The following is a 27,599-nucleotide window of genomic DNA, read 5'->3' as shown; positions in this document are numbered from 1 at the left end:
CCAGAAATCTGTTTTGTCAAACAAAGGGCTGCTTTGTGTGGAAATTATTAGCATGTCTCCTCATTTGTTCTGTGGCTGATTTCAAACTGGCAGTTACTTTTTCCTTTGTGTACTTATTACATGGCAGGAAAGTGAGGGGTTTTTTTTTTAATATATTAATTTATTTAAGAGAGAGAGAAAGCTCATGAGTGATGGAGAGGGGCAAAGGGAGAGGGAGAAACCGGCTCTCCCTGCTCAGCAGGAGACTTGATCCCAGGAGACTCGATCCCAGGACCCTGAGATCATGACCTGAGCTGAAAGCAGATGTTTAACTGTCCGAGCCACCCAGGCACCAAGAAAATACGGTTTTTATTTTATTATTTTATTTTATTTTATTTTATTTTATTTGTGTGTGTGGGGCGGTTATTATTTGGCATATGTTGATTATTTCTAAGAAGCTAAACATTCAGTTTATGGAAGCATTAGAGCATCAGTCTGTCCCTTGTCACATGGGCCAGCATCTTTCTATGTGACAGCCCAAGGTTGAAGTCGGATGACTTGGTACAATATGCAGATGGCAGAAGGGAAAACCGTACTGAAAGTTTTGAGGAATTTTCTTTCATCATCCCAAACCCTGCAATTAGGGTTATTCCACCATAGCCAGAAAGAGCATAATTATTCACCATGTAGAGAGGGGCCAAATGTACCTAGAGCAACAGACACACTTTCTTGCTGGTACATTCTCTCAGCCAAGACTGCTAATGAGATCATAGCTGGGGGGATGGGAAGGCTAAAGACACTTTTCATCTCCACAGCAACCACAGGTCGCTTCAGCCTCCCAGAAACTCCCGGGTTACCCATTTCTCCAAATCTGTGCATGCGTTCAGCAAGCCTGTGTGGAGCATCCATGCCTGGCCGCATGCTGGGTGCTCGGGATGCAGTAGTAACCAGAGCAGATAGGGTTCCAATTTCATGGCAGTGAGAGTATAAGTAAAAAGACACACAGAGTGAGTAAAAATGGTTCCACATTTCAAGTTCTTGTGATAGAAACAGATAAGGAGCTGAGAGACATAAGAAGAGGGAGTGTCTCCTTTGGATAAAGGCTTTCCAGGAAGGCCTCTTTGAGGAGAGGACATTTCAACTGAGACCTAAAAGGAAGAGCGGTAGCAGATAATGTGAAGGGTAGAGGGAGGAACATTCGGGACATAAGGACAACAGGGAGGTACTCTTTTTTTTTTTTTTTAATAAAGATTTTATTTATTTATTTGACAGAGAGAGAGAGATCACAAGTAGGCAGAGAGGCAGGCAGAGAGCGAGGAGGAAGCAGGCTCCCTGCTGGGCAGAGAGCCCGATGTGGGGCTTGATCCCAGGACTTTGAGATCATGACCTGAGCTGAAGGCAGAGGCTTAACCCACTGAGCCACCCAGGTGCCCCCAGGGAGGTACTCTTAACCCACAGAGAGTCTGGGGGAAAGCGCTGAGGAGCACAGGGGTCTGTTTCCATCCCTCCTACCTCGGGTCCCCAACTGAGTGTGTGGGTGACAAGACAGGCCAGGCAAGGACAGGACTAGGAGAGACCAGAAGACGGGGGCAAGAAGAATGGGAGGGATCAGTAGACACTAATATTCTGAAGACACCCGAGACCATGTCTTGGAAGCTTGAGTTCTGATCAAGTATAACGCAGGTGGAGGATGGAGTAGCTTCCAGAATCCAAGAGGTCAGGGAGTAGGACTGCTTCGGAAGAGGCCGTGTCAGCTGTGGTGTAGGGGATGGGACCCTAGTGCGCCAGTGTTACCATGACATTAAAGAGTCAGCAGCGTGCTGGTGAACCGTGCTCTTTCCTGAGACACAGCAGGCCATGGGGGCTGCCATGCAAGGTGGCCGATGCCCACACCTATGCAGTAAGGAGCGCCTCGTGATGGCTTTCCATGAATCTGTGCCGAACAAATGCTCAGTGAAGAAGGCAGGGGGTGTTGGCTGTGGGAGGAAGGATGGCGGTAGAGACAAGCTCGCTCCTGTGAGCCAAACCACTGGGCAGTTACTCCAGTCATTTCCCTCATTCAGGCCCTTCACATGACCATGGGTGACCCATCCTGCCTTCAGAGTCATGGAGCAAACAGGTTTTTGGCAGGATTCTGAGGGAGAGGTGGGCATGGCTTGGCAGAGTCATCCCCTCGTGAGCAGCCCCATTCACCCAGGATGACTCCACACCAGAGAGTCGGGCCACCCACTGAGGCTGACGCTGCGCCAGTAGACACCCGACCCCAGGGTCCGTGATCTTCACCACAGCCCTGGGAGACACAGTTACATCCCGGTTTCCAAGTATGGCGCCTGAGGCTCAGAATGTTTCTGAGACTTGCCCAGCGCCTTATGACAAGCGAGTGACAGAACAGGACTTGCCATTCAGTTCCTATAAATCCCTGCCTGTATTTTCTGAGATGCCATGTTTGGGAGCTGCTTGGATGACTTCCTCTCCAGGGCCTGTGAGAGAAGCAGGTCTCTTGAGCTAGACTTGCCCCTTCTTCATGCCTGGAAGCCTGGAACTTCATGGTTCTCTGCAGAAGCCCCCTGGAATTCAGGGGAATGGAAGCCTGACACCAGGGACTCGTGTAACCCCCTTGTCTCCTCCGTGCAGTGCTCCAGAAACTGCAGCGGGGGCTTCCAGATCCGGGAGATTCAGTGTGTGGACAGCCTGGACCGCCGCAGCCTGAGGCCGTTTCACTGCCAGTTCCTGGCCGGCATTCGTCCCCCACTGAGCATGAGCTGCAACGTGGAGCCCTGCGAAGAGTGGCAGGTGGAGCCCTGGAACCAGGTACGGCCTCCACATACCTCATCCCCAGCCCCAGCATCAGTCTCTGCATTACCTTGCGAGTCTAGAAGTCAGGGGAAGCCGCATGTGCCTTATGACAATGACCAGCCTCCAGTCAGTGGCCCCGAACTGTCCACACAGGAGGCCGAATAGGAACTTGAAGACTACATTGTGTGGCTTCAGCTATGACAATTCAGCATTTTAGCACAACCCAGTCTCCCAGTGGATATAATGGGCAGAACTGGGGTCCGTGTCAGGGAGATGCTCACAGACCACTCTGATGAAAGCCCCTGAGGGCAGAGCCTCCCATGCCTCTGCTAGGCCTCTGCGGTTGAGCTGGGGGTCATGGCCAGCTCCTTCCCACACACAGTGTATTTTAGAGTTCCACCTCTCAATTCAGTGCCCAGATTGCTGTTCACACAAATAAAAGGAAGTGTGTTTGTGCCTGTGTGTGCCCTCTGCTTTGTGAGGGCCCAGGTTCCTCTGGGTCTTTGTCCTACTTCAGCACACAAAAGTGAAGTGATTGCTCTTCCGTGAAGTATGATGATGTCGTTTGCCAGTAGACAAATACCGCGACAGCTCCAGGCAGCTCCCAACCTTATCTGTGCACAGTAAGAAGAGAAAAAAGGAACCCAGCATATTTGGAGTATGTCTATGGGCTAGGCGTTTTGCCCGTGATACGTGGTGTGACACTCACAGCGACCTGAATGGTAGGCTTTATTACTTCCATGGTATAGGTGAAGAAATTGAGACTCAGAGATTAAGAAACTTACATGAGTTCACACAACTAGAAAATAAATGGTGGGCTGTTAGTTTCGGTACAAGGCAGATTCCAGTGCCTGTGTTCTTTCTACCACAGAAATCCGCCCAGTCAACATTGAACAGAGTGAACTGAGGAGAAGGAGTGAATCAGTGACTATTTGCCAGAAATGGGGGGCGGGGAGGGGGGTTGGAGACCAAACCTTCCACGGGTTCTGGAAAGGAAAGTGGTGAACCACAAGTGTAAGACACAGAGTTAGTGCTAAAGCTTACAGAATAATGTCCCCCCATCCCAAAGTCACTTCCAGTCTACATATCAAGCAACCATGTTGATTCCTGAGGCTCTGGGCCAATACCTGTGATTTCCGGGGCAGCAGCCACCACTGTCCCTTCTTTCTCCTCCTTACCAGCTTAGTTCTAGAGCACATAAAATGCCTGCTCCTCTCATGCTGTGGACCTCCAAGCTCTCCACATATGATGAACCTGGTGACAGCTTTCAGAATCCAGGGATTTGCAGAGGGGCCTTGTGAGAGAAGTGCATCTGCAGGTTTCTAAAGAGAAATCAGATCTGCCCTCTGATAATGAAGAAGATGTATCCTGGGAGCCCCAGTCAGGAGCTGTTCCCTCAAGGGCTTCCGCCACCCTCCTTTTGGAATTAGTACTCTCATTCAAGCCAGCCACACAATTGAAAGACTTCCCTCTGAGGGAGATGGAAAATGCAAAAATCATTTTGAGTGTTCCTCTGGAGCTTTTGAAGGTCTGGGCACCCTTGTGCTTTGCCTTGACTACGCATGAGGCTGCTTTGTCTGTATGCACTCACAGTCTGCCATCCTGAGAATACTGTGGGCCCCCTTGGACATGTCCGACGGCCCAGACGACCAGCACGGAAGAAGCCTTTCTGCTATGGGGATGTCTCTGCAGGAGAGCTTCTCACACTTTAGCACACTTGAGAATCACCCGGAGGGTTTGTCAACACACAGATGGCTGGACCCCACCCCCGGAGTGTCCAATTTGGAGGTCCAGGGTGGGGCCTCAATTCTGCATTTCTAGCAAGTACCCAGAAGATGCTACAGTTGCTGGTCCAGAGACCACACTTGGAGAAGCCCCAGCGTATACTTTCTTCACCTCCTTTCTTGGGACATGACATGGCCAGATGGCTCTGAATATATGCACACCTGTAGGTATATGTCCATGTGCAGGTTGTGAGGAAGCTACATAGATTCTAGAACTGAGCCGGTAAGGAGAAAGAAGGGACAGTGGTGAGTGCTGTCCCAGAAATCACAGGTATTGACCCAGAGCCTCAGGAGGCCACATGGCTGCTTGGCATGTAGACAGGAAGTGTCTTTAGGGAGGGGGGACATTCTTCTGTAAGCTTTGATGCTAATTCTGCATCCTACACTTGTGGTTTACCGCCTTCCTTTCCAGAGCACATGGAAGGTTTGGTCCCCAACCCTCCCCATCTCTCCCATCTGAAATGGGGCATCCCTTCTCTTCTCTCCTCCTATAGAATAAATGGGGAAAAAACATGTTGACCCTCGAAGTTGGACTATCGTGAAAGTAATAGATCAGTTCTTTTAGTGAGCAGAAAGCATTGATTGCATGATTGCGTTTTCTAGAACACCACCGCTCACGTCGTGCCTGAACGTAATGGGCAAGATGTGGCCAGCCATAAATTGCTTTGTGGTTGCTGTTGTTGTTACCATAGCATAATTAAGATTTTTCAAAGTACTTTTCAAAGCTTCTTGGTGGATAATGTAATTTCCTCCTAGAAGCTGTAGGAAAGTGAGAATATGATCTTATGTAATTATATTAGTGAGCAAAAATCTGACACGTTTTGGAGTTGTCTCCCTTTAGGAATCCAGCTTGTCATCTCAAATTTACTTTTGCAAGCATGACAGTTGGTGGATCAGACCCCAGGCCAAACCTCTCCAGGCCCCTATTCAAAGCCATGGACCCATTTAATTCTAAAACATTTTGTAGTGGGAAAGGAGGACTCAATCCTATTTCAAGAGGAGATGAACAACACTGTATTGCAAATGTGTGCTCCCTGTTTGCACTGTTGGAGCTGATCATAATAAAGACATCTACATTTTACAGTTTGGTTTCTAGATACTTGTTCCAGAAGGCAGAATGCAGATAACATAATGTCCATTCTGGAAGGACCACTCATTCAGGTTTTTAACCAGAATTCCTTCTGTGTGACCTCCAGTTCTATGTTACATTGAACTATGTGGCATCTTCTGATTATTTTTTCTCCTCTTCAGATCCTCAGAATGTCCTTTATTAATTTCCTTCTTTCTCTTTAATTTTTGATTCATCACTGTTATGTAGTCGTTATAAGGAACCTGCACAGATTCTAATATAGACACTAATATTCTTATTGGCACTGTAGACAACAAAAATGATAATAAAAAGGTCTTCCCTTATCACTGAAAAGGTCACTCTGGGATTTTTTACCTAAACTTGTCCCTGTTCTACATCAGTGTTCCAGGTCCTGTGGAGGCGGAGTTCAGGAGAGAGCAGTGACTTGCCCAGGAGGTCTCTGTGACTGGAAGAAAAGGCCCACACCCACTGTCCCCTGCAACAGCCACCCTTGTTGTCACTGGGTCGCTGGGAACTGGGACCTGGTAAGAGTCAATTACATTCCCTTCTATTTATTTTAGTCTTTTAAAAAATAGCATTGTTTTGTTTTGATTTCAAAGGTAAGATATATTCATTGTCAATGTTCAGCATCTCCACTGGTTTATAGAGGGTTTCTGTGCATTTTAGTTCTGGTACTCTTCTGCCATTAATACCTCTAAATCTGCTAGAAGTTCATCCTTAGCTGATGTGTGGCCAGTGTTTATGTCATGAACTCAGAAGAGAAAGGTTCAAATACTGTCAGAAGACAACAGATCAAATACCAATATTATCCCAGAGGCAGAAAGCCTAAGGAAAGACAGTTTTGGGTCCCAGCACCTTGGATCCTGGGGCTTGTCCTGAAGCAATCAAGAGTGGATACACCCTGCAGCTTGAGGCTTAGCCTGATTTTGTGAGTTTCAGATCTTGTCAAACCACAGATCAGCTTGCCAGATAGCCAGCCTGTTGGATGGAGAGACAAACAAAAAATTAAACTGCAAATAGGGAAAAGATTTATTGTTGTCACAAAGTTTAGTTGTTATGTAAATAACTGTATCCGTGACACTGAAAATGAAGAAAATTCTACCATAGACAGTTTCTGCCATCAATCTGATGGGTCATATCCTGGATTCTCTAGAAAATACAGTCTTAAGGCCAAATCTGATACCACGTCAAGGAAGTGGAGGTGATAGGAAAGAGGAAGGAGACAGGAAAGGAGGGGAATTGAATATAAGGTGGTACGTTACCAGACTGACCTCTTGTCTTAAATGACTGCTGTTCGGGGTCAGGGACAACTGGTTGCTCTTAAAAGAAGGTCTTCTAAAACCTGTGTGAACTACTGCCTCTTAGGGTCGTTTGTCTGGGGGCAGGAAGGGAGGAGATGACCCTATTGGCTCCTATCTCTGGGGATTGTGGGTAAAAAGTGTCCTCTCAGATGACTAATATCCCCTGTCATCCTGGGTTATTCACGTGTGGGCAATGGGAAGACCCCACCGTGTCTCATGTCTCAACAAGAAAAGCCCAGAGTCGGGAGGTGAGAGGCACACAGCATGGACATGGGAGGTGCAGGCCCGTGGGTTGGGCTGTGCTTTCATGAAGCTGGTTACCACCTCAGTGGGGACGGATCAAAGGCCAACGGCTGGAAGACGGGGAGCCATGAGGATCTGATATACAAATCCCTCAACCATTAATATTTTTTTTAATTATTTATTTATTTATTTATTTGACAGAGAGAGATCACAAGTAGGCAGAGAGGCAAGCAGAGAGAGAGAGGCGGAAGCAGGCTCCCTGCTGAGCAGAGAGCACGATGTGGGACTCGATCCCAGGACCCTGAGATCATGACCTGAGCTGAAGGCAGCGGCTTAACCCACTGAGCCACCCAGGCGCCCAACCATTAATATTTTTAAAGTGCCTTGTTCTTGTGTATTTTGATTATTCTGACACAGGCCATCATAGTATTTTGCTGCACATAATGCCCTCGGATATTTTGCAGCTGCTATATCCTTATTGATCGGCATTGTTCAGAACGCTGTGGTGGCTCCTGCACGCCCATGATCAGTTCACTTGCTGGCATGTGGTCTTGGAAAAGGCTTCTGCTGGTACATCCAACTCAAGGTTGTGCTGGTCTCTGGATATCACCCACTCAAAGCCAGGAAGAACAAGATGATTCATTATTGCTAAAGGGACATTGCACATGAATCATTTACCCTGCAAAAATATTTTTTAAATGCACTGTTTATTATTTTCATAGCTTAAAAAAATGCCCAGGAGGCAAAGAAGAATGATGTCAGCCACTTCATTAGATAGCCAGCGCACGTAGTACCTTCTGTGAATTCCCTATTTCTACTGGCATCTAATGCTGCTTCCTGATGAATGACCGAAAGAGACACTGGTGTCACGTGCAATTGTAATTTTTTCATGTAAATGTAATTTAATCACTTTATATTTCGGCATCTCACAGTATCTCCCTCAGAAAATTACTTCATTTCTCTTTTCACTAGAAATTCAGTTACTCTAAAACTGAATTTCTTCATCCATCATTGATTTCAGAACCTGAGAAGATAATACCTAGTGAATAAATGCATGTTGCAGATTAGGCTCCTCAAAAATACCCTGGGAAGTGCCTGGAGGGCTCAGTTGGTTAAGCCTCTGCCTTTGGCTCAGGTCGTGATCCCAGAGTCTGAGGATTGAACCCTATGTCAGGCTCCCCCCTCAGCAGGGAGTCTGCTTCTCCATCAGACCATCCCCCGAGTAGTACTCTCTCTCTCTCTCTCTCAAATAAATAAATAAAACCTTTAAAAAAATATATCCTGGAACCATGGATAACAAATCCATGTGATCCTTAGAAGATAATTGATGTAACATAAACTATCATGAACATGTTAAAAATTTGGGCCCCCTTCAGGAATACAAAATCCCACAGAAGATTAACAACTACAGATGGACATGTGTACGTCTGTCAATTCCCTGAGGCTCTAGTACCTCGTTCTTCATTGTAAAGGAAAGCTGACCAATATTCTTTCTGGCAGGAAAGATAATGATAGCCCAGCAAATGTTACAGTAATGATGTGTGAAGCATATCCTGCTCTTAGGGAACTCACTGAGAAGATGAAATTGTCAAAAACAGCCCACTTTGCTATAAGAATGCAGTCTGCTTCTCATTTTGGCACTCAGGTAGCATCCAGGTTGCAAAATGAAATTTTGTATGGTTGTTGTTCTTCAATTTCCAGCACATATTTTCAATTATAATAATCTTCTGGAGTTAGAGCAGAAAGCATTAAAATCATGGAAAAACTTAAAATACATAAACTCACCCAACAGTTCTACCTATAACAATTTTTCCCACAAATATACCATCAAACATAATCCTAGCTGACGATAAAGATGTTCATTGCCATAGTGTTTGTAATAGCAATTCCTAAAAATAACGTAATATCCTCTGATAGAACTGGTCAGTCTATTAATTTGTTATAGTTCATCCCTTTTAAGAATGAGGTAGACTCATATTTCTGAGTTGTAAAACTTACTAACAACAGAAGTTCAAAATTTCTTTAGAGTGAGTTAGAGGTAACTGCCTCCTGGAAGTGGACGTGAGTTAAAGTTTCCCTGGAAGAGCCATGGTTCAGAAAGTCATCAGTTGTGCATGTCAAAGATGAGGGGACTTGAAGGGTGGCCAGCACCTACCAAACCAGCCTTTGGGATTGCTCTTGACCTCCAGTTCCTATAATTAAGTGAAAAAGGCCAATTGTTAGAGTGCAAGTAACACATGCAGATGGGTTGAACATATACATTTGCCTCTGTTCCCCAAACTGCATTAAATAGAAGAGGTGAAAATTAAAAGTGCCACAAATCCACAAAGACAAGAGAACAGGACACAATATCGTAGGAGTCAATAAAATTTTGGAAGCTAGAAGCAGATAGCCAAACTTAAAGTTGACTTAGCATGGTAGAGAAAGCCAAGAACTGTCCATAGCAGAGATTTTCTCTGAGGCAGCTGTTGGGGGGGACATGGGAGGGGGTTGGGGGTTGGGGGATGAGAGTTGGTTGAAAGTTTGTAAAGAGAGACATTTGGCTCTTAAGATCTTTCCTGACCACAGCATAGAAGTCTTCTTGCTGGAGAAGTAAACCATGATAGACCTTGGAATCAGTCATGATTGGTGAGGACAAAAGAACTTCTCTCACCATTGATTAAGTGAAAATATACACAGTACATACTGTCCTCCTTTCCTTGATAGAGCTCCACAAAGGCAGGGGACAGAGTTAGCCTCGAGAGAAAAAAAAAAACCCCACACAACATAGATCTCTTCCCGATCACTTCATATAAAGCTACCTTTCAGTAAGTGCTGCCACCCATGAAACTTCTAGTCAGCTCACAGGTACCTCATCGTAAGTCAATAGCCTAGGATTACTGGACATTGAAAAAATTCTATCACACCAAAGACAAAATAACAAACAGAACAAAAGAAACCCCAAGGAACAGAAACCTTGAAAGAAACATCAAACTCCTCTCCCCCACCAACAAACTATATCTTTTCAGAGAAACAAGAGATGACATCCATGACCTAGCTTCCTAGTACAGCTATATAAAAAGACTATTCAGAGAATATAAGAAAAACTTAAAATTTTTTAGAATAACAAAAGTAAAAAAAGTAAGTAGAAGGATTGGGAAAATAATGTGGAGAAATCTCTCAAGAAAAGGAGAACAAGCACAAACAGAAAATATGAAAGATAAGAAAAGTAGAGGATCAGACCAGGAGATACAATATCAAAATAATATTCCAAAAAGGGAGAATAGAGATGGGATAGAAATGAGGTGATGAAAGAAATAGTAGAAGAAAATTTTCAGATTAGGAAGACATGAGTCTCCATGCCCATTAAATGCTACAAGACAAAGAAAAGTCAGGAGAGAGGAGGGTGTTTCTACACCAGCAGAAGTAGCAAACAAATCTGACTTTCCATGGTTGTTACCATGACTGAACTCAAGGATATCTCCTGTGCACTTAGAACTGGGCCTACCATGCATTAGTAGTGAGTGCAAGAAAATTATTCAGTAAAGATGCTTACATTAGTTTTAAGACCTCTAGTGGTTCCTCCTCTTCATAGATCTCCATGCCATCCATGTTGGCTGAGTGGTAGTGAACCAGAGATTTATAGCTTCTCACGGGTGAATCTTTGCTAGTCACCTGCTGAACCCTGGGAATCAACATTTCCCAACAGGCCAGTTTAAGCTGAAGAGAAACCCGGGGCTCTGATTGAATAGGCATCCAGGACTGAATGAGACTGGCATGGAGTTCAGCTAATCAGCGTTAGCCCCATCCTTATTTTGGGATGCTCAGTTCTACACCAAGATTCCCTATTGTTGCTGGTTCCAAAAGAAGCGGAACTGAGTATGGAGAGAGGTGTAGCTTCTCTCTAAACCCCCAAACTCACAGTATTACTACCATTAACAAAAGCCAAATTAGCCACCATGGTTCCTGCTTAATCCTCCAATAAAGTACAACATAAATTCATGCATCTTCTTTACTCACAAGTCATTTTCTTTGAGTAATAAATGCATAGACAGTGACCTCTCTGCTTATTTTTGTGCTTGGCTTGGAATTAGTTCTTCCATCTTCATCTGTTCTGCCCAAGAGGGCCTAGAGCACTTCAGCACCCAGTACCAGCCCAGCCTGGCTCCATCAGACCCTTAGGAGAAAAGAACAGGAAAGGAAGTCATTTACTTTATCTAACAGCATTATTTTACAGAGAAAGAAAGTGAGAAGTTGAGTAAATGATCCAGGACAATGTAAAGTAAGTGGAAAAGCCCATCTCTGGCATCCTGGTCCAGGACTCTTTGCCAGATTCTGGCTGATTAACTTCCCTTGTTCTTCCCACTGGCCTCTGTTGCAGAGCTCAGTAGTTGTTTCTTACTGGTTTCTGCCCTCTTGGAGGTTTTGATTATAAAAGAAAGAAAAGGCTAAAAGTAATAAAACACGAAATAGATGCTAATCATTAGAGTATCTGGGGTCCACAATAGCCAAAATGTGGAAGCAACCCATGTATCCATTGATTGATGAATGGGTAAACAAAGTGTGGTATAAACAGACAATGGAATATCATACCACCTTAAATGAAATTCTGGCACTTGCTATAATATACAGGAATCTTGGAGACTTTACACTAATTGAAATCAGCAAGGACCAAAGAACAAATATCATATGATCCCACTTAGATGAGGTATCTACAAAGGTCAAATTCATAGATACAAAAAATAGAATGGTGGTTGCCAGGGGTTAAGACTGGGGCTGGGAGATGGAGGAGTTCTTATTTAATGGAAACAGTGTTTCAATTTGGAAAGATGAGAAAGTTCTAGAGATGGATAGAGGTGATGATTGCACAACAGTGAGAATGCACTCTTAAGGCACTGGATACTGTACTTAAAAACAGTTTAAAAAGTGGATTTTATGTTCTGCAGATATACACAATAAAAAGACTTTTTCTTTTTTTTTTTTTTTTTTTTTTTTTTAAGAGTATATGTGCTAAGTACAGACAAAGGTTCTCACAGCCCCAGAAATCACAGGCCACTTTTGCAGGCCAGAGAACTCCCTTCGGCTTATGGGCAGCTGCTTCACGACATTGTGGTGCCCTCTTGCCTGTGTGGCTTGAGGCCACAACAAGATCAAGCTGGGCCCATTCCACGTTCTCTCTCCAACCCTCCATGGTTTTCCTCTCTCATTTCTCTTTCCTCACATCTGATTCCCAGCCCCAAGTCAAAATGAGTGCAGAGAAGCTGGATTTCTGAGGCACCAGGACCTAGACATGAAATTTTGTTCTATTTTTTTCCTGCTGTTCCACCTTTGTCTACATTCTTCAGGGAACCCCATAGTAAATTAAGCCGAATTCAGTCCACAGTCAGTAGTGTAGACTCCTCCTCAATTCACATTTCCAGATGACTAGTGCTTTATGCCCTGACTCCTTCGAGACAATTCCTGGTCATGGAGACTTTCCCCTGCTTGAGCACAGTGGCGTTAGCAATCCTGTCGTGCCGTGGGGAAGACTTGTGACTCTCTGCATGCCCCTCTCTTTCAGTGCACCGCTTCCTGTGGGGGTGGCTTTCAGAAGAGGACCGTCCATTGTGTCTCCTCAGAGGACAATACGACTGAAGACCAATGCCTGTGTGATCACGAGCCCAAACCTCCAGAATTCCGAAAATGTGGCCAAGAGGCCTGCAAGAAGCGTGACGGTGGGTGAATGGATGACTGCTGGGCGGGGCGAGAGCTTTTCATAAATAAGGTGTCCCGTGTGAATTCACTGTGGATGGTTTTAGTCCCCTTTGGTGCCAGGAATCTTCATGCTGAAGAGGCCAGCCAGCTCCACTCAAAGCAAGCTATCACTTTGGTGAGGTTTGACTCTAACTCCTTGAGGGGTTATCTCCTATGTTTTCCTGCCTCGGAGCGCACTCAGACTGATGTCATCCTGCACAGATGAGAATCTCTTCTGCTTTGTCAGAAAAGTCTGAGAGACGTGCCCGTCCTTCTCAGGAAACCAGTCAGGGGCCGAGCGGCCCTCCCTGTCAATGCCGCACTGCCGGCTTAGCTCAGGCGCCACAAAAACAGCTCTGAGGTGCAGATTCGGTGCAAGGGATCCATTTCGGAAAAGCTCCTGAGGGAGACCCTGAGGGGAGTAGGGGCAGCAGGACAGAAGAGGGAGAAATCACAGCCTGGCCACTGCTTCAGCCTGGTCCCAAGGGAGAGCTCCGGGGGGTAAGTTGTGCGTCAGAGCCTTCTGCTCCTGAGGTCCTGGAGCTGGACCCTCACGCTCCCACACTTTTCAGCCACAGGCCAAGGGCCACCCCAGGGGAAGGGAATTCGCAGGTTAAAAGCTCTCCACATGGAGAGACAAATGAGCTCCAGCAGACACTGCGGGCACTCCTCCAAAGGAGCCAGCGTCTCTGGGTGTTAGCAGCTGAAGAACAGGGATGCTGGCACTGGGGAAGGGGGTCGGGGGTGACACATGAAAGTAGACCAACAAATCTGAGGAGGGAGACCTGAGCAGGGGAGCATCCGTGTCGTCTGCTACATCCAACCTCCACTTTCAGAAAGCTTCCCAGGTTGAATGACCTGTGGTCACCTTCGTCATGTTAAGTGTGTTGAACTCCAACCTGGAAAGATTAAGAGGCCTGTTCGTGAATACATGGAGGGCTGATGGCAGAGCCGGAGTCTCAGGCCAGGTCGCCTTCTCTTCACAGGCCTTGCTCTCTCGGGGTTGGAAGGAATCCAGTGTTGGAATCAGACAGCAATGGGTGTGGGTCCCCTAGCAGCCCCTTTCTATCTCTGTGACCTTGGCAAGTTATGTAATGCTCAAAGCCTGTTTCCTTTTGGCTCTAAGGAGAATAATAACACAGGCCTTGTAGAGGTATTGTGAAGATTTTAAATAGCAGGTATTGAGTGGGTTTGAAAAGAAAAAATTCCATCAACAAACCAATTCGATTACCTCCCTCGGGCACCTTACTTCATTTCAATAGACTAACAGTTTTCTGAATAGGTCCGAGCATGAATTCTAATGTCTATTCCATTGGTGTCTGGGGCTTCACTGATATGTGAGGGTTTTTTAAATTAAGTTAAAAACCTAGAGAGAAGGTTTTTAGGTAGGGAGAGAGGATTTTTTTGATAGTTAACATCCATTATAAAGTAGAGAATGCCTCTTTTAGATGTAGTCCTGAGATCAGGATTTAGAGGGTCAGGCTGAATTTACTCTGCCCCTCGTTCAAGAGCTGACTACTAGACAGCAGCACCTCAGAGAAAAACTCTTGAAAACCATCATGTTGGTGGTCCCCAATGGTAGTCGTGTTCTGAAGATTCTTCAGGATGAGAGGTAGTGAAGGCTGCGGTCTGTGAATCTATTTCTTGCCTCCTTCCAAGGACTGAGGGGGTGGGTATTCCACAGAGACCACCATTAGAGTTCGTACCCGAGAAGATTTTCCCTAGAGGTTGCTTGTTGGCAAATCGTGCTCTTCCTCAGCACATATTTGCTAGACCCTGACCAACTCCATGTAAACATAATGTCAGTCAAGAAACAAAGCCGCAACCCAGCAACACTGAGAAGGGAAGTAAGGATGTTACAAGAGTTCTTGGAAAGGCATTGACTGCAAACTGGGGAGAGCAGGGAAGGCCTGTGGAGGAAGTGAAGGATGAGGAGACGGGTCAGGCAGGAGGTTCCTGGAGAGACTTTCGGTTTCTGCAGTAAGCAGGAAGAATACAAGGTCATGGCGCAGAAGCCTAACTCAAGCTCTCTGAAAGTCAAGGGAAGTTAGAAAAGGTAGGACTGAAGAGGAAAGCTGGAGCTTAGGAAACATGCCAATGAGTTTATCTTCAGGGCAGAAGGGGCAAAGGGGCACTGGAATATTCTAGACAAGGGTATGGAGATGAGAATATCATGCTGGATGCCACTGAAAGGTAGACAAGGAAGACTACTCTGTAGACACAGCTGTCCCCCACACCAGAGACAGATGTGATATAAGCTGGTGTGGTAGACATGCAGGTGGAGAGAAGGAAGTAGATTCAAGAGCCAATGGACGGGGAGATGTGGCAGGACTCTGTTCTAGGGGGAAGATGAGAGAGGATGAGCCCAGATTTCCAACGTGGGCCACTGAATAGAGGAAGCTACCATTCATTGGTCGTCCTATGCCCAGAGTGGGTTTGGGAATGAAGAAAAGAAATGAGTTCTGTTTGGGATGTGTTTGTTGATAGGCCCATGAATCATTTAGGTAGGAGTGCCTTGTGATTGGTTTCCTACACAGATGGGAAGACCACGAGGGGGTTTTGAGCTGGAAATTCTGAATGCAATACACTGAGGGAGAAAATGTTGTGGAAGTGATTATCATGTGCAGTTACTTTCCGAACAAATTACATTTGAGGATGGCCATCATGGACCTTACTTGAAACTCTTAAGAAAAGTGCTAGGGTTTATTTTCAGAGGTGTAACTAAGTTTTAGTTTTCCAGATTCTTACTACTCAAAATGTGGTCTGTGGACTGGCTGCCTTGGCCTCACCTGGGAGCTTGTTAGATGTGCAGGAGCTCAGGCCTCACTGCAGACCTGCTGAATCAGAATCTGCATTTAAACAAGATTCCCAGGTGATTTGCGCACATGAATGTTTGAGAAGCCAAAGGGCAAATTTGAGAACCTCTTCCTTTTATGTCATCTCATAACCTTCTATTGTACCATGTTTTTAAAATGTTAAGGTTCTAGAACCCATCAGTGTTGTGTTGATTTTTACAAAATTGAAGCCGCAATATAGGCCTCATTGACCACGTCCAGTGTTATGGGCTCTTATTTTTAAATTCTACGTAGATTTTTTTTTTTCAAGATTTTATTTATTTGAGAGAGAGAGAAAGAATGAGAAAGAGCATGAGAAGGGGGAGGGTCAGAGAGAGAAGCACACTCCCTGCCAAGCAGGGAGTCTGATGAGGGACTCGATCCTGGGACTCCAAGGTCATGGCCTGAGAGGAAGGCAGTCACCCAACCAACTGAGCCACCCAGGCACCCTAAGTAGATGGTCTTTAACTGTTTGATTGCTGGACAGTGCAATCTTCAATAATCAGAACCAGGTTAAATGCATACTTGGTATGACTTCTCTTGAAATCTCACACTGAGAAGATGATGACTAACAGCTGGCTGGCAACAGATATAAATAGCAATGAATTCCACTCATCAACAATTATCAGGGCAACAAAAGTTAATTACGAGCTTCTCTTGAAGGCCGAGCCATGCTTACTCATATAGAAACAACATGAAGAGTAGCATCAAGAAATTCCTTGATTTTAAAAACCCACCACCCACTCTTACCCCAATGTCCTCTAAAATGCTTTGAAAGTAAGGCATTTAGTGCCTGGAATCTTGTCAGCCAGCCAGCCAGCACAATAAACATATGCCCTGTGTCCATCTTATAATATCAGATAATGAATTCCACGTAAAGTTTGCCTTCCTCCAGGCCATTTTATTTCCTTTACATGCCATCTAAGTTGTTAATGATTTAAATTCTAAATCAGAACTACCATTTCCATAGTAGAGAGTACATAGTAAAACCCTAAGTAGGTTAAGATATTTTTTAATTTATCCAGAAATATTTACTATATTCTAGGCATTACATTCATAATGATTAAAAAACAAAAGCAAAACTCATATACACCACTATTCCTAGGTTGGTTGTTGTTTTTTTGTTTTGTTTTAAATTTAAGGAATAAGGGGTAGAGAAGGCAAGAAAAAGAATAAAGAAAGTAATAAGGACAGTACATAGACCCCGAGTTGGTACAAATGAACATTTGAGTCAGCAAACTTTCTATTCTGGAATATTCTTTCAGATGAATAGGATTTCATGTTTTCATTTATTCAGCAAATATAAAGGATCACAAGATACGTCCTAGACAAGTGCTTAAAAACTGAGGCTACAGGGGCGCCTGGGTGGCTCAGTGGGTTAAGCCGCTGCCTTCGGCTCAGGTCATGATCTCAGGGTCCTGGGATCGAGTCCCGCATCGGGCTCTCTGCTCGGTGGGGGGCCTGCTTCCCTCTCTCTCTCTCTCTCTGCCTGCCTCTCTGCCTACTTGTCCTACTTGAGATTTCTCTGTCAAGTAAATAAAATCTTTAAAAAAAAAAAAAAAACAACTGAGACTCCAGAAATAAGTAAAATACAGCTCTTGGCCTCAAAGAACCCAAACTCTTACAGAAACTGTATTTGTCAGCAATATTGAAATTGTTTTTCAACTTTCTTTTGTGGGCAAAACATTATCCTTTCAGCCTAGACACAGCTGACCACAAAGAAACAAGCTTTTAACTGTCCCTTTAAATTTCCAAGCTTGGTTTCTATTGAACAGGCAGAGCCAAATTAGGATCTCCTCTCCAAGTTGCCCCTAATTACAAGCATTGTGTGTGCTTCGGCTGGGATCCAGTGTGCTGATGAACACAACAAGCCTTCATTGTTTTATAATAAGAAAGAGAACTGTGCAGTCAAGCCATGCCACGATGTTGGGCTCATGTCATTGTCTAAATGAGCTGCTCGACATGGGCCTGGAACACAGGCTCCCCATTTAGGCCACCACATCCGTTCTTCCTTCGAGTACCCCACTCTCAAGCAGGAGAGCCCAGGACCCAGCATGCTCCCACGACTCTGAGGACCATTGAAAAGCAGGCTTCCTTCTTTCATGGTTCAGGCAAGATTAGGCAAGAACACAAGGCATGGTTGAGCCTCCGTCTGTCCCATGCGTGTCACCTAACCTGACAGCTGGGGGCCTGTGTGGAGCCAGGGAAGAGGTTGTGTTCAAGGAAGACCTGTCCATGTGGCCCCTTTCCCACCCCATCTCCCATCGCCAGTACAAGAGCTTCATTCCCTTGGTGGCATCCTGGGAACCTTCCCTGAAGCAACATTCGGAACCCAGTCACAACTTCATATCAGCTATGCAGCATGGGGCCAGTTACTAAGACTTTTCAGAACCCTCAGTTTTTAAAAGAAGAGCCATACCTATAAGTACATTTCTAGGTAGATCAAATGAAATAGTACAGAGGAAGTATGTGACCTGCTGTGGGGTGAGTGCACGATCTGTTGTATTTCAGTTATGATTATTGTCATAGGGAGAGGCGCATTACTGTCTCGGGGCTACCGTACCCAGCTACCAAGAGCTACAGAGCTGAAAGCAACAAAAATGTGTTTTCACACTTCTGGAGGCCAGAAGCTCAAAATCAAAGTCTTGATAGGGCCATGCTCTCTGTCTTAGCCTCCCTTCGTTGCTGACAGTCCCTGGCTCTCCTTGGCATGTGGCTGGGTCACTTCAGTCTCTCGCTCTGTCCGCACAGGGCCAGCTTCCCTCTGATGTCAGGGTCTTCCCATGGCTTTCTCTTCACTGTGTGTGCTGGTCTCTCCTCCTCTTCTTATAATGACACTAGTCATTATTAAGGAATAAGGGCCCACGCTATTGTGACCTCATCTTATTTTACATCATTATTATACCTTCAAAGAACTGTTTCCATGTGGGGCCCCTAGGTGGCTCAATCGTTAAGCATCTGTCTTCAGCTCAGATCATGATCCCAGGTTCCTGGGACTGAGCCCCACATCAGACTCCTTGCTCAGTGGGAAGCCTGCTTCTCCCTCTCCCACACCCCCTGCTTGTGTTGCCTCTCTCTCTCTCTCTCTCTCTCTCTCTCTCTCTTTCTGTCAAATAAATAAAATCTTTAAAAAGAGAAAAAGAAAAACATTTCCACATAAGGTCACATTCACATTCGCCACTGCCACTTTGGGGGACACTTAAACTTTGGAGGATGCGGTTCAGCCCACAACAGGTAAGAACTTTGGGAACCTCTAGGAAGCCTTTTTTAGAATGGTAGACACCCTCGAGAGATCATACTAGAGCCTTAGCAGAAAAGGCTCATACCACCATTTACAGAACAGTTCAAGATAGAATGTAGTACCATGTTTGAGCAAATATTACATAATAATACAAGTTTGGAGACTGAAACAGCAGGGATCCATGTGAGCCAGCATGGCCAAAAGAAGCTTCATGAAGAGATGGAAGGCAGGCTGACTTTTGACACTGCCTCTGTCTTCTTCCTCTCCTGAAGTAGCCCCAGAGCACTCCCATACTCACGTCAGGGAGTTGTGGGGCAGAGAGCTATGCCGCCTGACTCTCCTCCAGCCACCACCCACAAGGGCTTCAGGAGATGCTGGTTAAGAAATTGCAGCAGGTCTGTGCCACCAGGCACCCATGCTGGTCCTGCTCCAAAGCCAGCATCCTAAAAAGGAATTCTCACCTCACTCTGAACAGCCACCCACACGATACCTGGCCCAGAAGTCATGGTAGGAATCCTTGGCTGAAACATGTACGCCTTCTGAAGCAGAGCACCTAAGAAACTTCCCTGTGGATTTTAGGAGCGATTGGATTTTGTAATAGGCTTAAAGAAGAGGCCTGAAGAAGAAAAGAATCCACAGTGAAGACCTTTTGGGTTCTACAAACACTGTGTGTTACCAAATCCCAACTGCTGTTTGAACCTGCAAACAAAATAGGACTCTGACAGCTAACCAAATACGTTTTTGTTTCTTCACAGAAAAACAAAGTGGTGTCAAGGGAATGATGAGCTCTGAGGAGATTAAAAGTTTTTTTTCTTTTTTTTTCTTTTTTGCCTTCATGACCTGAGAGTGAAAAACAAAACAAGCAAACATAAAGAAGAAAAAATACCTTCATGGTTTTTGGATAAAGAGGACATTACTTCAATTTGTGAAAAAAGTTTTTCTTCAAAACTATTCAAATCTCTTCTGTAAAAAAGAAAAAGCAAGGCAACCAGAGCTCGGAGAGGCACTCAGGCAAACTTTGAAACAATTTCACTTTAGAGAAGGAAAATCTTCTCTTCGGGGCCTTAGTGAGTTCCTTCCAGCTCAAGAGTCCGTGGACTAGTCCGGTCTGAGTATCGCTCCCAGAATGTGTGTGCTGGTGGTCCCTGAGAAAGTCCCCACCTCATGGATAAAGAAATCAGGGCCAAGGGGGAGAAAAAACAATGAGGGACTTACTTGCTTAGACCTGTCAGAGTAGAACAAGGATTAGACTCTAGGTAGCTCGCTGGATGCTTGTTGTGGGAATTATCTACATATGTTTTGTTCTTTCACCTACACGGTCCATTTCTGGAGGGCAGTGATCACATTTCATACATCTGTATCCTCTGCTCAGAATCCGCTGGCTATTCAGCTAGCTGGGTTATCATCTGGTGCTTTGAATGATATGACTGATAAAAGCATAAGCTCTAGAGTCAACATTGTCTCTGTTGAGCTCTGGCTATGCCCCTTACCAGCTGGGAAACATTGTGTAGGACCTTAACTTCTGTAGGGCTCACCATCTTCATTTGTAATAATGGAAAGACTCCTGTTGGCCTGATAGCCCTGCTGGGGAGATTACGGAAAGCAATGCTTGTGAAACATTACATTCAACGATCACAGGAAAATACTGCAGAGCCAAACACCTCTAAACCCAGGGCCTTAAAACTACAATTATGGGTGGTTAGCTCAGCATCTGTGGGTCAGCTAAGGTTCAGCTAACCTTGGTTGGCCTTGGCTGCAAGCTGGAGGTTCTGTCTAGGTTTGCTCCCTGTGTCTCCCATCCTCCGCGGTCCACTAGCTGCACGAACAGGTCCTTCTCCTGGGGACAGAAGAAGCTCGTCAGGACAGGTTCACCACATTGCACTTCCCAAGGCCCTGTAGGGATCATCTCTACTGATACCACATTGTCCAAAGCAAGTATTAAACTGAAGCCAAAGCCAGGCTATGAAGTGTTCACCCCCCTGCCCAGGCCGCCATGGCAAGGGTAGGAACGTATATGGAGCTATGTTGCACAGGAGTGAAGCACTGTGACTGATAATTCTGTTTAACACAAACACTTTGTACCTTGTCTGTTCCATAATCACCATTCAGTGGGTGTCAACTACTATGAATTACTATGAAGCCTTTCTGGGTAGACCTGTAACATCTTCCATTCATAGAAGTTGTGCTCATTCACTTACAAAGGATAATCTTTCTTTTTTTATGTTCTTTTTCTTATTTTTCTGTCCTTCCACAGATTTACTTTGTAGCAAGGACAACTTATCAACCAGTTTCTGCCAGACACTGAAAACCATGAAGAAATGTTCTGTACCCACTGTGAGGGCTCAGTGCTGCCTCACATGTTCCCAGACACACGTCGTCCACACCCGAAGGCCAAGAAAGCCACAGTCACTCAAAAACCCCAAAGCATTCTAAGTCCAGAAGCAAGCCACCCCCCACCACAGACCACAGCTGCCTGCTGACTGACTCCCCCGTGTTCTAGCCCCAGGGACCACTTCATTGAAGTTTTTCGGGTTCAACTTTGGTTCAAAACGAAATCCAGTGTTTTATTCGCCACAGAATGGCTTTGCGGAAGGCATGGGATGACAGTGCTTGCTACTCCCTGATAGGCCGGTGAGATATCCAGGAAGTTCAGACACCTCCTGGGACAGGTTCTTGGGAAAGGTGCCAAATTAGGTAAGTCAGTGACTGATGTCTTTTCCCCCTTAAAAGTAAAAACAAAGACCCCAGGTTATTCCCAGACTGCCTCAGGAGTATCTGGAAATAGAACCACATGCATCCAGGAAACAGTCTTGTTAATTTACCTTGGTGAAATCCTCCTTTGTTTCCTCCCTACTTGAAGAAGATGCTGTTTAATATGTCATGGAAGAGCTTTCAGGAATATTCCTTTAATTCATCCAGGCGAAGGCAACTTTCTTTAGTCAGTACACAACTGGGACAAGGAGAGAAGGTGCTGGCTGTATCACTCAGTCCCCGTAGACTCATCATCTGGGCTGTTAAGACTCCCATGATGGCCTGGAGACACGAGAAGAAGAGGAAAGAGGAAATGGTCAGAAACTATAGACTCTAACTAATAAAGGTAAGGGATTTAGCTTAATTATAGGGAAGACATTCTGACTCAAAGATAATTTCTATGGAAATTCTTAAAAAGGAAATGAACAGAAATTAATTTCTTGCCAGTGTAAGAAAAGAAACACAGACCTTTATACTTATCACTTTCTTGGCAAAGACCTTTCCTTTGGGGAAGAACAGAGGAGTCTTCCCATCTGACTTTTCCTCTCCAGTATGTTCCCTGCCTCAGTCATCAACTCAGAGGTCCAACTGTCTTTCTCTTACTGGGGGTTCACGTACAACTGCTGCCATAGTCAAATCCATGGTTGCAAGACACTCCTGCCTACCCCAGGACAGAAAATGGGGCTCAAGATCAAAATATTTCAGAGAACCAGGTAAACTGTATTAAGTACAAGAACTTAATACAAACTTCAGTCTTGAGAAAGAAAAAAAAAATACATAGCTCCAAGCGAGGTTAAATAGGACCCCAGTATACCCAGTAGTTAACTTTTGAAGGTCTGTCCCTTAGGGGAGCAGGCAAGTCAGAGGAGTCCAAAAAAGTGAAATGAAAGTGAAAATGCTTGTTCTGGATGTTCTCACCACTGATTAGGCAGCTGTGGTCTCAAATGCAAGGCAACTTTCCTGGTTTGTCAAGGGAGGCATTTACAGAGAGCGAGGATGGGGGGCGGGGATGGGGCCTTCAGGTCACGAGCAGCTTGGCTGAGGCTCATACACAAGTAGACTGCACTTACTGTTCCCCGTGGAGCACAGAGTCCCCTGGCTCCCGTGGATTACCTATCCGTTCAGCAGAATGGTGCTATTGAAAATGGTGCTAATATCTAGAAGGGTGCAGAACTGATAGAAACACACAAATGGATGTACAAGTGGACGAGTCCATCCACGTCTGTCAAACATGTAACGGTATTGCCGGCCAATGCCAGTTCTATTGCTTGGACACTAGAAGCTTAACATTGTTAATATGATGTGCTTTTTATTTTTTTTTTCAAGCCATTAATGTGTATTATTCTGGTAAACTCCTGTGGAAAATAAAATACTGAGGTTGGGATGGAACTTAAGAGAGAAGAAAAACAGGACAGAAACAGCCATGTTTACCTGAAGTGAGGGAGTTTATTTCCCGATGATGAGGTTCTTGTATTCTCTGTCTTTAAAGGCAAACACTGCTGGCTGATAACAGTCTCTGGTGACACGATGGTTTTAGAGAGGAGAGGCTTAAATGGTTAGTGACGTGAACGGTGAGGGAGAACCTGGTTTTTTCTAACGACGCAGTTTGCAAAGACTGTTCCTAGAGTGGAGTATGGACTTTCGGTGGCGGGGGGGCACTGAGTGTCAGCCCCGGGCCCGAGTTATTTCACCCGGTACTGTACTAGCTATCAGAGGCTTATGCATGTCATCAGAGACCTGGATATGACCAGCCTTTCAAAACTCAGGAACAAACCCGGATCCCTAGTGATTCTCAGCAAACTCAACTAGGCCATATCCCCCAATATACAAAATGGGCTATGTTATTTATGACCCATGTGGTGAAGATGATAGATGTGTGAGGAGGTTCTGCCCAGAATCTCCATTCTAGGCCTTTCTCCAGTTTCTCAAAGACAAGAAATTAGCCCCTCATCATGCATCCCACACATTCCCTTCCTGTGTGGAGGCTGCCCTCTGGGATCGTTGTGTGGCCTCTGTCATTCTGGACTCCAGGCTAGAAATAGCCTTGCTGTTAGTCATCTGACACAGTCATTTCCTTGACAGTCACTCATCTTTGGATCCTCAGGGTTCGGACAGGTCCCTATGCTTGTAATCAGAGAGGGGAGACTCTGAAGATAAGAACCTAGAGAGTGTCTTTACCATTTCTTCGGTGCTCATGGGGGACAACACAAAAGCAACATCATTGGTTTACTTAACACATGTCCTCTCTTCTTCCCACCTTGAACAAGCAAGTGAGAGGTGTAGCAAAACACACTGGACACCCATCTGCCATGAACCAAGAGGCCACCACACAGTCTGGTGCTTCGATATAGCAAGGTTCTCGAGGCAAGGTTGGTTTACACTGCCTTTCCCCTGGTAGAGTTCACTGTTCTCTGAAAAGTTGTGGGTTAATTTATTTCAAGGGACTAAGGAATACTTTTCTAGAAAGGGAAATCATTCTGTGGATACTACAGTTGCCTCCTTGTGGGAATGACTTGTTGTATGATGGCTTTTTTGGTGCAAGCAATCCAATGTGGTGCTTTCAGATGTTTAGTGAATTTTCTGGATAACTTCCATCAAGTTTCTGAAACCAGTTTGGGAGATTTACATTGTTTCAGACAATCATTTCCCAATCAATTGGCTTAAATCCTTCAAACCCTGAGAGCTACACATTGCTACCCCAGAGACTGCAGGTCTCAGCTCTTCTCCCTCTGACTTTCAGATGAAACCAGGGGACAGTATCTGGTGCTCAGTGACAACGATTCACTTTCAGGGGAGAAACCACATGACATGAACTGCCTGGTGCTATAACTTAGCCAACATATTTGATGCTACTCCTGTTTTGTTGTAAGGCTAATTCAGATATTGTTGTTATTAGTAGTAGAATTTTAAATTATGTCATATTAAAAAAAAAAAAACCCACATCATTGGCAGAGCTCAGTTCTTCCTCTGACTGTCCTCCAAAGTGCTTGTATGATGTGTATGGCCCAACCCATCCATTCTCCCTGCATCTCTGTGCTGTGCTGCTTTGCCAGGCCCACTTTAGGGGGTCCCTTGGTGGGGACCTCAGTACTTAAAACCTGATGGTAATCATAGCCTGCCATTGAGTGGCATTAATAAATGGCTAAACTCACTGATGTTTCCATGTGATTCATTTACTCCTGTGGTGAGACCCCCACCACCCACCAGTGTTAACGTGGGATTCAGCAACTGGAGGAGGAGGATGCCAATTTCTTCCTCCCACACTCCATGAAGATTCCTTCCTCTTCCACCCTGAGCTCATTATGTCCCCGGATGAGTCACATCCCAGATGAGGTGGACCATAGGTCTCTTCTCATGAATGATTATACAACAGACATGATCCATCATAAGATGATCTGAACTGATGCACAGAATTCTCAGTGCCAGGTTCAGTGTAATCAGACTTGCAGCTCCCAGCAGAACCTACTTCCTCAATCTATTCAACCTATAGGCCTAACATTTAAGAGAAAGTAACCCACCTCTAGAGAATCTTGCTCTGGAAATCCAATCCTTTTCCCAAAATGGTACATAGCATAGCAAGTATGGCCAGCAAAGGTCAAATTTGGCCATGAGGACATGCAATTTACTCAGCTGGAATGAGTAACACTGAGCCTGGCAAGAGTCAAGCAGCTGCAGGCCGTTCCTAGCATGTTCAGAGTCATACACAGGAGTCGTAGGAGTCATTTTTTGGTCAAGAAGATCTCACAGAGGGCCATGTACACCTCCTTGTTAAAAACTCTTATTTCTGTGATGACTAGGTAACTCCTATCCTACAAAACTCAGCTCAGATGCTGCCCACCCCCCGAGACCTACACTAACCCCGCCAGAAAGCCCGAGACACTCGTCTGCTCCCTCACCCTATTTTTCTCTAGAACAGCAGTTCTTAATCAGGAGTAATTTTTGTCCCTAGGAAACATTGGACAATGTCTGGAAACATTTTTAATTTTGACAGCTTGTGGGGTAGGAGGTTGAGGAGAGGGTGCTATAGGAATCTAGGAAGGAGAGGCCAAGATTGTTGCTAAACATTCCATGTGGCAGCCCCACCCCCAACAGAATTATCTGGTTAAAAATGTCAATAGTTTGAAGTTGAAAAACTGCGCTTAAACAATGATCACCCTGGCCTGAGTAGCAGCATTTCTGGGTTGAGTGAAACTGAGCTCTCCCTAAAATTCAGAACTCATGAAAGGACTGACGAGGTGGGTCAGGAACCTCTGAAGAAGAAAACATGTTTATCAGGATTCAAAGCACATCTCCTTGAAAAAGCATCTTAATGTTGCAGGAGAGAAAGAGTAGTGACCATCGCTCCAGAAAAGTCTTGAATCAGCCCCTGGGGGCTCAGGTGTCCAATCCTAGAGCCAGGGACAATAAACCAAAAGCAAATAAAATAGAAAAATGACATATTGAGGATTTGGAATAATCCTCCACCTCCAACTGAGTATTCTACCCAAACTGAACAGACATAAGTCATATCGAAATACTTTACTAAAGTATTACTAAATTACTTTACTGAAGTATTACTGAATTACTAGTGAATTACTTTACTAAAGGTGAGGCTGACCTGGAGACCATGCTTTGGATGCGGATAGAAAAGTGTTTTCCTATTCTTCTGTATACCTCCAAGTTTCTGGCTCAAGAAGGATGGGGTCAGAGAGATAGAGAGGGAGAGATGGATCAGTCAACCCATTAACCCGTTAAAAGTACCCATGGCCATTAAATGTCCACCAATAGCAGCATTCCCTCTTCCACTGGGAAGAGCTCTGGACAAGGGAATCACAAAAGTCCCCAAATCACGAAAGTCCCAAAACAATTCTTTTATGAAAGGTCCCAATACCACCAATACTGAGTCCTCTTGTTTCTACGGAAGAGAGGTAAGAGTAGCGAGTAGCATGAAGGTAAGAGGTGTGGGGGTGAGGGGAACAGAGAAGGCAATATCTAAAGATGTTCCTTTTCCATAATCATAAGTGAGGATATGACTTTTTTTTTTTAAAGATCACAAAGATAAGATATGCCAGGCATAGTAAAAAACAAGACCGGAGAGAGGTTAATGAGAGAGTAGTCCTGCAACTGTGCTCATTCTCCAAACAAACATTGCCCACGCTTTCCCTAGACAAGGCCAGGCCCCATCCTTTTGCTGGTACAGACTGGAACACCTCCATCTCCAGCTTTGTGGGTTGTTGCCCAGACAGGGGGTCCTCAGTGGTGGTGCCTGTAGCCTCTGCAATGATGGTCTATGGTGCCTGGGGTCAAGGTCATATCAAGGGATTCCTAAAGCAGCAGCACAGTCTGGCTGGAGCTGGGCATCGGGCATCAGCCAGCTGATGGCAATAGGGGAGGGGATGGCTCTTGCCTAAATGCCAATAAGAAACCACTGAGGTGTGGGAGAAAGTCATTAGGAGAATTAGTCCACAGGAGGGATTCTCTTGTTGTTCCCAAACGATCAGGAATTTACAGGATATGTAGGAGCAGATCCAGGTGAAAACTAACTCTTAAACCATCACTAATTATATTCTTAATTCCAGACACCAGGGACCTGCTTAACAATTCTTTTATGAACATGCTCCTCCTCCAGATGCAGCCGTTTGAAGAGGAGGAGAATATTTCTGTTATTTTGGTTCCTGGAACTTAGCTCACTGTCTAACACATAGTATTTGTTCAATAAAAATGTGTTGGTGTCAAGTGAAGGAGCTGGGATGACATATCAAAGTCTTAGCAACTGAGAGGTGAAAGATTATTCTGGAAGCTGAACTTGGTGATCCATTCAGAAACAACACAGAGAGCTAAACTAATCATGATAGCTAGTAATCAACAATTAATTATGGGCACTTGAAG

General features: G+C 45.0%; 1 protein-coding gene across 1 annotated transcript in view; it reads left to right on the top strand.

Annotated features, from left to right (window-relative positions):
• The window catches only part of ADAMTS12 (ADAM metallopeptidase with thrombospondin type 1 motif 12), a 298,247-nt gene extending 273,377 nt beyond the window's left edge, over window positions 1-24,870 (top strand). Inside the window, exons 21-24 of the mRNA XM_059416968.1 lie at window positions 2,614-2,790; window positions 6,030-6,173; window positions 12,733-12,886; window positions 21,235-24,870. Coding sequence (XP_059272951.1) covers window positions 2,614-2,790; window positions 6,030-6,173; window positions 12,733-12,886; window positions 21,235-21,413 — 654 coding nt within the window. The 3' untranslated portion in view covers window positions 21,414-24,870. The remainder of the gene's footprint in view (window positions 1-2,613; window positions 2,791-6,029; window positions 6,174-12,732; window positions 12,887-21,234) is intronic.
• The last annotated feature ends 2,729 nt before the right edge of the window (window positions 24,871-27,599 follow it).

Source organism: Mustela nigripes, chromosome 12 (genome assembly GCF_022355385.1).
Source record: "Mustela nigripes isolate SB6536 chromosome 12, MUSNIG.SB6536, whole genome shotgun sequence".
NCBI lineage: Eukaryota > Metazoa > Chordata > Mammalia > Carnivora > Mustelidae > Mustela > Mustela nigripes.
Note: the sequence above shows the minus strand (reverse complement) of the source record. Positions and strands in the feature narration are given on the sequence as shown.